This window comes from Stegastes partitus, unplaced genomic scaffold (genome assembly GCF_000690725.1).
Source record: "Stegastes partitus isolate 25-593 unplaced genomic scaffold, Stegastes_partitus-1.0.2 Scaffold1603, whole genome shotgun sequence".
Classification (NCBI taxonomy): domain Eukaryota; kingdom Metazoa; phylum Chordata; class Actinopteri; family Pomacentridae; genus Stegastes; species Stegastes partitus.
Window position 1 is genome coordinate 54,687 of NW_007579334.1, and position 12,322 is coordinate 67,008.

At 39.8% G+C, this 12,322-nt stretch overlaps 1 protein-coding gene across 1 annotated transcript in view; it reads left to right on the forward strand.

Annotated features, from left to right (window-relative positions):
* LOC103371529 (cyclin-dependent kinase 19-like) overlaps positions 1-10,534 on the forward strand; it is a 58,884-nt gene extending 48,350 nt beyond the window's left edge. Inside the window, exon 12 of the mRNA XM_008300883.1 lies at positions 10,142-10,534. Within this exon, the coding sequence (XP_008299105.1) occupies positions 10,142-10,267 (126 nt within the window). The 3' untranslated portion in view covers positions 10,268-10,534. The remainder of the gene's footprint in view (positions 1-10,141) is intronic.
* The last annotated feature ends 1,788 nt before the right edge of the window (positions 10,535-12,322 follow it).

Below are 12,322 nucleotides of genomic sequence, written 5' to 3' on the forward strand. Positions count from 1 at the left end.
ACTGATCTCCCCAAAGTCCTGACTTAAATCTATGTGATGAAAAAAACAAGACTGTCAGGAAACCAACAAATTTAGTTGAGCTGCACCAATTCTGTCTAGAAGAGACATCAAAGATACCACCAGAAGCTTGTGGATGGCTAACAAATATACAGAGTTGGGGTGAAACTAGCCAAGGTATGTTTCATCAAACCATAGCTTTGCTGTATGTATATTTTTGACCCATCAGATTTTATCATACTTTCAGGTGACCTGTAATAAATCTAAGAAAAAAACAAAATCCACAATTGTTCTTTGGATCAAAGATGCATGTGTTCCAATGATTCCATCACAGAAAATTCTGAGTCATTAGAAACGCAAGACTGTCATGATAAACATGGTCTGTAGACGTGTAGGTAAACTTCCGTTCACGACTGTATATATATTTGCATGTATTTATATTTTTAGCATTTGTAAACTTGGTTGTGTGCTCTTGTGTTGCACAGACAAAGACTGGGAAGATATCAGAAAGATGCCAGAGTACCCCACACTGCAGAAAGACTTCAGGAGGACAACGTGAGTGGACGTTATAATCTGAGCATCATCGGAAACTCACAAATACAACATCAAATGTAGCATCATGATGTTCTCTCGTCTAACAGGTATGCAAACAGCAGCTTAATCAAATACATGGAGAAGCATAAAGTCAAACCGGACAGCAAGGTTTTCCTCTTGGTAAGTTTGCATCACTTCAGAGGACATTACATCAACTTACCATTACCATAACAACTACCTGACAAACCCTAACCCTTAACTTAAACTTTAACCACCTTAGAATTACATGATTTATCGGGGGCTTGCTTTCTTTTCAGTGTAACTCTTGTGCTCCCACATCATGCAAAGACACACTTACATATAATGTGGAAAGATAATCTGCACAAATCAGAAAATAAATAATAATTTTTCTAAGTTGTAGTTAGGTTCTAATGCACATACAACTAAATGATAGAGCTGCGTTCGTTGTGGTGAACTGCGCTGTGACTAACAGCTCTGAGGTATGTGAGAGTTGCAGGATAAACATGTAGTAACCTTGAAAACACAGCGCTGTTGGATAATCATGTGCTGTGTTCTTTTAAAAACCTTTGCCAGACTCTTTGGCATCCACAGCCTTTTCTCTGAAGGCCTGACAGAGCTCTTTAGATGACCCCGTGATGACACCCACACCTCACTCACAAAGAGAACAGCACAGCCTACATGACAGAGGTTTAACCCTCTGAGCGCCAGGAGTTTTTTTTTTTTTTTTGCTCCTGTCACATGTGAAATCACTGTGGACTCCTTTTTTCAGTGCAATATAAAGTTCTGCATCTCTGTGGAAACAAAACAACTACAGCTAGAAGTAGACAGAAATCAGAAATGTCGTTTGTGCAATATAACAAAGTTAAAATGCCATAAATCATAAAGAAAGATGTACACTAATAATACAAATCAGATATCAACATGTACAACACATGCTTTTTTTTGTTTTAGTGCCTTTTTATAGAATCTGATTAGAGCAAAGAGTTTGTTTTTGGAGAATCTTGAATAAGACATGTAGAATATAGTCAGACTTCAGTTGTTTTTGATGTTAAGATCGCTAAAGATAGTGTTGATGCTTCAGGAATATTTAGCTGCTAATTCTACTGAGAGAAACTTTCACCCATGTCTTTGGTTCCTTTAATCCCTCCTTACTTTGTAGTTCTGATCTTTTCACAGTTTCCTATTACAAACAAACAGAGATGAGTAAACATGAGATCATATGGAGTGATTAAGTCACCCATTGGGAAGTTTTGGTGGTGTCACCCTCCACTATCAGTAACATGATGCAGGTTATTATGTTTTTGCAGTGTAACAGTGGAACAACACATCATTAATGAGTTATATAAAGACAGTTGGATATTTAAAAATCAAGCAGTTCTTCCTGATTTTAAAGTTCCTGCCTCTAAGAAATTATATACATTTGGTCGTTTTTAAAGATATTACACCTTTCAAAACAGCCGGTGGGTAATATTTGTTCTATGGGTTAACAGGTGACAAAAGACCATCTAGTGTTTGCTTGTTCACATCTGTAAAAGTCAACAGTTTCCATAGGAAGTACTTATTTTTCAAATGGCTGTATGTAAGGGCTACAAACCTGCACTTTGAATTCATCGTGAGAACACATATGAACAAGTTAAAAGTCTCCACTGTCACCTCACAGTGGCTGTTTCTCTTATAATTTGATGTGATGGTGTATAAAACCACAAAACAGAAAAATTTAAACTTCATGGGTCCACTTTTTCTAGATCTTTTAACCACACTTCAGCTGATGGTGACTGAGATGCAGGCAAAAAAAAAAAGCTACTGAGTGGATCTGTGCTCAGATTATTTTGTCAGATTAACATCTCCTGTGACCTTTTACACTCATATTTTGTGACTGGTCTCCTCCTGATTATAAATATTTTGTACCACTGTGTGTTTTCGGCTCTCAGCTGCAGAAACTCCTCACCATGGACCCCACCAAAAGAATCACATCAGAACAGGCGCTGCAGGACCCCTACTTCCTGGAAGACCCTCTACCAACCACTGAGTGAGCTTCAGTAAACTTTTACAGGAGGCTTTCATTTGTCTTTATTCAGGAAAAACAATGTAGTTTACCTCTTATAGTGTGAGGGGTTTGCCCTTTACGTTCAATCATGCTTCCCTGTTTTCAATCCGGTGTTTTGGTTGGTGGAGTGGAGTGTTTCAGTATGTTGACGCAGAAACGCGTTAACCGCCGATTTTATCTGGTTTCCTCTAGCGTGTTTGCTGGCTGTCAGATCCCCTACCCAAAACGGGAGTTTCTTAATGAAGATGAGCCAGAGGAGAAAACAGAAAAGGTAATTACACAGTGTCCCAGCATGGAAGTCATTTTATTAAGTGCCCATAAAGGAAATTAAATTCAGTGCCACACATAGTCGTTCCATTCGATACCTCCTCATTCATAATATTATATTGTCTTTTATGATTTTTTTTTTCACGGTTACATTCTCTATTAAATGTCAGCACTAGAAGGCCACATCGGAGCTGGTTTCAGTGTGCAGTTGCATTCATTCTGTAGTACTTATACAAAAATAACATTTAAAGAGCATAAAGGTGTGGATGACTAAGAATTTACTCGTGTTTCCTTAAGACAAGCAGGATTGCAGTACAAACAGTTTGTGCAGTCACAAATTTTGGGGTACAGATGTTGAAATACAGTCACACAGAATCTTGCAGAATAACATTAATTGCCTTGTATTTGACATAAGCAGTAATAAAATAGACAGATATTGCCTGACATAAATAAGCTTTAGGGGTAAAATAAGATGCAGAAGGATGTCAACATCAGCTGTTTGTGAACGCCTCTGGCATTCATGCCTTCAACTTAATTTTTCTGATTTGGAGAGGAGCCATTACACATTTCCTGAACTTACACAACAGAGCATTAAACAACCCTTGTTCAGGCACTGACGTGCATACACTGCTTATTAATGTGTCTCTACAGTTTTGTTTGGTTTGTGTGGAAGCTTATGGCTTCATTGTGCCACACTTCTGCATTAGAAGTGATCCAAACCTACAGCGGTGTGAGGCTGGAAGCTTGTCATAGTGAGATTGTATTACTGCCCAGAGAGATGAATCACAGAGGAAGAAAAACACAAGCTGGACAAACACGAGCCGCCGGTTCAAATCTCACAGCAGAGCGGCGGTCAACCCACCTTTCCAGGTAAAGGTCGCAGGGTTTCCCGAGTCCATTAGACGCTGTGAGCTCTGATTTATATTTCCTACGTGACACTGATAACAGGGTGGGTTGATCTATAGGCTGCTGTAGTGGGAATACATAAGATATCTTTTCAAATCTGCTGGTGTTGCTGTGATGCAGCACGTTTGGCTAACTTTGCCAGCTTTTGTCACTACATTACCAAAAATGGAAGCTGCTTTAGCTTCTTAAATGAAGCCATTAAAATCTTCAGAACATGATATCATAAACTTCGGGTTATCTGTAATTAAAAAGAAAAAAAAAAAGTTCTTAAAATTACAGCTTGTCTTCTGTGAAACATCTTTTCAGCTGTGCCGTAGATTTACAGGGTTTTATGTGACAGTTTGATCCTCTCAGTGGACCAGATGTGCCCGGACACTTCTGCATTCCGTCGTATATAATCCTGCAGCAGAACCGGTTCTTAGAAATCTGCAGCCCATTAGAGTAAACAGGCTCTCCCCTGTCCCTTCAGTTATTTTTACAGTATAATAAATCACTACGGGGACTCGGCGGTGACTTTGCCAGAGGCAGGGACACATTGTACATGCTGTAACAAAGTACAATGAAGAGGCCGACCGTCGTATGTTGAACCCAACGCGTTTCATCGTGGCATTAAAAGCTGCTGAAAAAGTGCATTCTTTGCCAGGCGTTTGTCTTAAGAAGCAGATGTCTGTCGTGCAATCTAAGGAGAGAGCTCACACCGAGGCAGGGACAGACGTCTCCATGTAATTTCTGAGAAGCTGTAGCTCCTGTATCATATTTACAGTTGCTGTCTAGAAAGCAGCAAACGATCCGAGTGCGATCAGAGGACGACACGTGTGAGAGGCTTGGCTGGGTTTTTAGTTCCTTCAACAAGGAAAAGGCAGAAGCAAAAATAGAAGATAAAACAAAATATAACAAACACAATGAATTTATGTCCACAGTGGAAATAAAATAAGTGAACCTTCTGCAGGACTGAAATGAAATTTGCAGCACACATCTAAATTTAGCACATATAGGTTTGCTCATCGAACATATTGTTTATTTATGCTGAAATACACAGTGCATTAATTTAACCAGGTGTTTTTTTTCCCCCTCAATTTTAGAACAGTGAGAGAATGATGAGGGCCATATTAATGAATTTTGTCAGAATTGCGTCTTTGCTGGTCTCTTATACAGTTAAGAGAGCTAGACCATTATATATACACATTGCTGCTAAATATTGAACCATATGAGCAATGATCACCTATTTTATCATTTGAAATGCTATTCTTAAAGACCCCCCTCCAATGGAAAGTCAAGTTTTTACCTTGTTAACATGTCCAAATGGTGCTTTAATATGTTCATGATTGAGCGTTTCAACCTTAAAATCGCAGTGAACTAATGACAGATTCAGACTTAGGAGGACATATCTTATGGAACTTAACAAATCAAACCTGTCAACTTGCAGGGTGCAGCTGTCAGTGTCCTTATTCTTCTTCGTAATCACTTTCTCGTTTGAACATGTATTACAGTGTTCAAACAGAATCATCGGAGAGCTGGTGTGCCCAAACTTGTATTTCTACAGGGTCTGGTTTGTGCAAACGGTTCATTTTTTGACAAATTTTCAAATATGACGTGTAAAGTAATTTTGATGAAATATCACATTTCGTTAATTTTGCTGACATCATACAAAATAAGTTTCAGGACAGTAGAAAAGTTGAAAATCAGATAGAACTCTTTGTTTTTACAGTTTTTGCCAAAGAGAAATTGTGTAATTCTGGTGACTTCTTTTGAAAGATAACATGTCTTTCAAACCCGCCAGAGGGTTTTAGGGTTCAGAGGGTTAAAGTATTTCAAACCCAATATTGTTTGCATTTAGTGCTAGATCTAAATTACTGTATATGTATTATGAAGTGAACTATAGTCACTGGCTGCTATGTTTTTAAAACATCCAAAGCGTGAGAGTGTCATTTTATCAACTACACAGGGCGTGACAAGCAGTTCTTTACTTGCTGGTAATGTTGCTCTTCACTGCTTTTGTTGGCACTTTGCTGCACATCTGCATGTGTTAGCAGGTTGATACCAGTTGTTGATCAGTTAGAAACTACTGGCTGGACTGTGCATCTCGTCACTCATGTCTATGTGCATCCTCATGCATGAATCTAGACGTCCAAAAGTGCACAGAGAAGTTTGAAATGTGTGACAAATGTAACATATCTAATTTTGTACAGTTAGTAAGTACACCTAGGAAAACCACGCTATAGATATTGAACAATCAACTCTAGACATTCCTGCAATAGACATACACAAAACAGTTTAAAAATTTGACTCTAAACTTGAAGCTTTTTGACCATTTTGAAATCATGTTATCACCAAATAAAGTAATACACACTGTATGGAGGTGACTGAGGTGTGGCCCTCAATGCTGACTCTGTTAAAAGTAATATTAAAGTAATCTGGATACTACCGCTAACTTCATTTTATACAATTAATGACTTTCACCCAGATGTCACGAGTCTCTTGTGCTGAGTCACATGAGCAAATTGAGCCGTTGAACTGACAACGCAAATCACTGAAATGAATCTTGGAGCAACAACTTGTGCAATCGATGAATAACACACACATTTAATATGATGCTTCATTGCTGTCTAAATACATGAAGGAGTGTCTCTGAGGTGAGTTTCTACATGTTTCCTTCTTTGTGTCATCAGTTGAAGAGTCATTTCTTGTGTTTGACTGAGTTTTCTCGTATTGTAATGTTTTATTTAAATTATAAACTGGTGTTTTGCCAAATTCGAGTTCATTTCAGTCACTTCAATGAGAAAATTGGGTCACAGAAACAGACAAAAATAGCCGACAGCTAAAAATAGAGCAAATAAAAATACCATTTCAAGTATCCACAATGACTTCACGCACTTTCCCCAGCAACAAGAATTACTTTTGTTAAGCTGTTGTCGGTTGTGTTGTGCGTCCGTCTGCAGAATCAGACCCAGCAGCACCAGCAGACGACGGGCCAGACTCAGGCCCAGAACCAGCAGCAGACGGCGGCCCAGCAGGCTCCCTCCCAGCAGAGCTCGGCTCAAACCAACGGCACCGCTGGAGCCACGGGGGCCACCGCTGGCGGGGGGCTGCAGCACGGTCAGGACCAGGGGCCCCCTAACAAGAAACCTCGGATCGGGCCCTCTGGGGCCTCGTCAGGCACCGGGGTGCTACAGTCAGAGTACCAGGTCAGTGGGGTTGTACACTGACATGTCTTGTTCCTCTGTGAGCCACACTGTTGCACTCTTTTATCACCTTGAACACACACCGTGTTTACTTTGACCCAGTCCCACATTCACCATCCTGCTGCCAGAAATACCCACCAGAACACAAAATGTGATTTAATCCACAGCTAAAAACAGACTCCAACAAATAAACAAAGTCCTCCTTGTTGGGCAGCATTTGATTAGAAGCACTCCTGATGAAATTATAAACGTTTGTTTCAATTTCAATTTCAATTTTCAACTTTATTTGTATAGCGGAGTTGACAATATATGTCATCACACAGCACTTAACAGAGTAAGGTATAGACCTTAACAAATTTAAACAGAGTTTCCCCACTTTTGAAGATCTTCAGAAGGAACAGCTGGGCTTTAGGCTGAGAGCTACAGACCAGACAGGTTAAAGGGGTCAAAACAGTTTTTAATAATGGTTATTTTATCTATATTAATCATTTAGTTAATCTTTGTAGAATCATAGTATCATAATATATCGTGATATGTATGCATATCACAATGTAAAATTACATATTATGTGCATGTTGTGATAGAAAATACATCAAAGCTCCCATTTATAGTTTCATTAATCCACGTATGAGGTGACATTATTCAGTTTTACCCCCCTGTAGTATTGTTCTGACCTCTTTAGTACAAGTTTTTCTCTCAACAGAGAGAAGCTACTGTTGAGGGAGACACATACAAACATTCACTTACACACAACACAACAACAGCCTGGTGTCTAACTGATAAGGATTGTACATTCCACACGGTCCTGCTGACAGAGCTGATATCAAGTCGCTGTGGTGCCTGTGAGCTGTTGTTTTCTTCTCAGAGTGTCGTATTGTTGACTCGACTCTTATCACGAGGCCAAAGAGAGGAGAGATTTCTGAGAGCTGGAGAGAGTGCGATGACATGCAGCTGTACGCAAACGTATGAGGAAATTACATGTTTTGTTGACATTTCAAGGATGAACTCCTGCAGCACATACACATTAAACACACGCCTTTCTTCAGGTGTTGATGCACTGCGAATTTTTTATTTTACAACCTAAAAAAAGGGGGAAAAATACAGTAACTGGCAAAAGCAATCAACAACACATGTGATTTTTGGTTGCTCAAACATCAGCGTACATCTGCAAGGGCAGGGGGCTCGTGTGTCGATAGTGATAGAGGTGACTGCTTTGACCTCTCCTCCCTCTGTGTCAGCAAGGCCACACGGAGGCGACACTATCAGACATGCACACGCTACACATACAGATATATATATATATATAGTCATGCTTGTGCGACAGCTGCTGGCTGTCAGGCCTCAGCAGATGTAAAAATAAACCAGTGGAGTGGACCGACATGCCAGGAGACTGGCTAACTGTCTGACAGCGCCGTCACCGACAGCGTCCCACTTTTCCCCTCATTGATTCGTATCCGCATGTATCCCACCATGCACCACTCTGCAGTCGTTCTCCTGAACAGCAGCAGTGTCGCACATGTGACCTGGTCTGTGCAGCGCAGACAGTCGATCGGGTCACATGAGGTCTCCGACACTAAGTTGTCGTAACTTTGACTTGATGTATCCAGTCCTGCTTTTTACCGCTTGCAACAGGTGATTTTTTTTTTTCTCATGAAAGCGTCCTTTAACTGACTGAATATTCCGCTTATATAAAATATTTAGATTTTTTTGCCTGACCCTCCCTGGCTGACATGTAAACAGATGTCTTTTGCAAACCATTCCCCCAGTGTGTAAATCAGGCTTTTCTGTTCATTGGTAGTCTGAAGCAAAGCAAAAAAAAAAAAAAAAAAAACGAGTGATGCCTCTAAAAATGCAGACTTGACAGACCTCCTCCAGAACCACAGGAGACATCGATGTTAAGGAGTAAAAATGAATTAAACGCAGGTTTTAACCCCAGTTTGGCCATGAAAACAGATTTAAAGTTCTTAATTTAAAATTAACTCTGGACTACATTAAACAAACTAACTGGAATCTGGACAAATCTGAACACAACCCTGTGTTATGACCTCTTAGAAATTGATAGAAACTTATGCTGCACATTCCATGATGATAATCTGGAAAGGGGCACAATGACAGAGACTTTTATGACGCTTAATATCATCTGGCCAGATTTGGTGTATTGTAAAATTATCTTGCCACATCCTGTGTTGTCCCTTTCTGACACTTTCGACGGTGGATACAAACAAATGAGTTTAGATTGGTGCTACACTTGCCATTTAAAAAGTGCTGCGACGGGCCCTGATCCATGATATCGACTTGGGACACCCCTGCTAAGAAATACTACAGCCTTTAAAAGCTAATTACCAGATAACCTTTACGATAAGATAAAGTTCATTGCTTTTTTACTGAGGAAATTGACATGTTACAGCAGCTAGATAAAAATGAAGCACAGTAAATCAGAAGACAAGCAGACTAAAGATAAGAATACTACACATGTACAGATATAGCATGATAGATAGTCGTACCCAACTTATGGGACCGACAGTGTGTAGAACTGTTCATAAAAGTTATAAAGATAAATTGTTATTGCACTCAAAAAAGTTATGGAGAGAAAACCAATGTTACATTATGTTATTGCACTTGAAGAACTATAAAGGGACCGTTGTTAAATACTCTTTTTTGAGCCCAGAAGGAGAATTTCTTCCCTTTTCGTATCACATACAGTCGTCCTCAGATTTATTCATCCCCTTCCATTAAAGAAAAGGCAAAATTCACAAGTCACTCAAATAACTAGAAACTGAAAAAAGTAATAATAAATAAAAATTTGCTAAATTATACTTTAGTGAAATAAGACATTGCTTTTGAATTGTGGTGCAGAAGTCTGATTGAGAGTTACAGAAAACACTTAATTGCAGTGATTGGCTCAAAGGGTTGTTCAACTAAATATCAGTCCCATCATTCTTGTTTGCTTGGTTTTTATTTTGTTGTTTTTGTTTTTTATATATATATTTCTGTTGAACCACAATTGAAAAGCAACGTCATGATTTTCCTTATTTTTTTTTATTTATTATTGCTTTTGTCAATTTCAACTTATTTCAGCTGTTTTTTCCTTCTTCAATGGGAGGGTATGGATACATTTGAGGACGACTGCACAGGCAGGTGTGCATGTTCAGTCATAAGAGCTCACCGTTGTGTTTTTCTCCGCCAGCACTCCGGCTCCCGCCTTGGTTACCAAAGCAACGTCCAAGGTTCCACTCAGCCCCAGAGCACCATGGGATACTCGTCATCCTCCCAGCAGAGCTCCCAGTACTCCCACCAGACCCACCGCTACTGAGGCTCCCAGTCACTCCTGAACCAGCAGAGGAGTCGCGTCCTCCTCGTCTTCAACCAACCTCAGCAGACGTCGCCCTCGACTCCCCTCGTCCCGGTCGGAACCCCCGTCACGTCATTCCAACTCCTCCTTTCTCCACCTTTTACCCGACAGCCTTCGACGGCACTCTAACATGAAGGCAAGCAAAACATAGGAACCAAAAAATTAAAAAAAAGAAAGAAAATCCAACAACGACACACGTTCTGCCTCGTTGGGCTGGTGAGACGTTTTGAAAAACAACTGAGAGAAAAATTGTAAGATAGATGTGAAGGCGTCACACACACAAACTCAGAACCATGGCACTTACAAACACAACGTTCCTCAAGAGGAAGAATCGCAGCTGTGTTCATATATGTATATTATATAGCACCTTTTTCTATTTGATTTTTTTTTTTCTCTTGCTTGTTTGCTAGACTTTTCAAGTTTACCTTGATAGTTGATGTCACTATAAATATTGTTACATATGGAAGCGATCGGATGAAACAAAACGCAGGAGGAAAAGCCCTTTACTGTCATCTCTAGTGTACTATTACATTGGATAATCATTAGAACAGGAGCAAAAGTTTTAGCTAACCCTTTTAAACAGAAAAAAAAAGATGTTTCTACACCATTAAAAAAAATAAAAATCAGCTCTTCCGCTGATGCAATTGCAGGGAAATATTAAAAGCGCAATTTATCTTAAACTTCTTGTTATAGGGTTTCTATATTTAGATCTGTTTATGTAGATTTGAATTTGGAAAGTAAGAAGAGCAGTTGTCTTTTTACAGCTTCTGTATATTCTGACCACTCCACCACTTTTAGAGATAAGGAACATTTGACAGCCGAGCTTTGTTTCCTCTGACAGCGTTTTTCAGGAGGTCGGACGCCTCTCGTTTTGTTTGTGGCCGGCAGCTCCAGAGTGTTTTTTTTTTTTTTTTCTTGTTCAGGAGCCGCTTGGTGGACACTTTGACGCCCGTCTTATCGTGGACCCTCAAAACTTTTCAAGGTTTCCGAACGTGCGCATAAACGTACAGGGCAGCTAACAGTACGCCCCCAAACTCCCCCCACCCCCTCCGACGTATGCTTCTTGAGACTGTTACTGCCTGATGTCAGATTGTTTTTTAAGGTTTTATTGTTATCGTTGTTGCCCTGTGAGTGTGTGTATGTGAGCGAGCATGTGTGTGCAGGTGTGTGTGTGTGTGTACAGTATGTTTTATATGCATGTTGTTTAATCCTTTTACTTACTAGAACTGCACTGACCGCTGAACCGATCTGCAAAGAGCTGGAACAAACGTGGGGTGAGTTTTGTCGCCCGAAGCGCTCGTCCTCTTCCACTCCACCCCTCTGGCCAAACACTCAGCAGGCTTTTGCTGGAGACTGGAGCACTTCCACAGACAGTGGGTGCGTTCTTTAATACGTACAAGCTGCTCGGAGTCATGAACAACTCTCTTTAATCACTTTTATGTCCAGCATATTAACCTCCATGTGGTTTTATTTTTGAATTAATGAGTTGACAAAAGCTCAGTGTTGGAATACAACAAAGTACATTTGCTCAAATGCTTTGATTCCAGGACTAGTTAGACTATAATTTACCTTCTTGCTGAAAGTAAAATGAAAAGATTGATATCCCTATATCAAACAGCCACTTAGCTTAGCTTAGCATAATTCCTGAAAAAAGCGGGAAACAGCTAACCAAATCCAGCTACCAGCGCGTCTAAAAGCTAATTATTTAGCATGTTGTAGTTTGTCTGTTTAATCTGTACAAGAAAAAGTGATGATTTACTGTTCATTGCTTAAACCAGTTATCTGGGACGTGACTCCTTGTAAAATGGCACATTTGCACTTCAGTGTTTGTAAAGATCAAACTAATGATATTTAATAAGAAAGCTTAATACGTGCTGTTTAGCTGTTGAGCCTCATTTCCGGTCTTTGTGGTAAGCTAAGCTAAGCTAACCATCTGCTGCCAACATATTCATATTCACCTTCAGACATGTGGGTGGTATCAGTCTTTTCTTTTACTTCTTAATAATTAATTAGAAC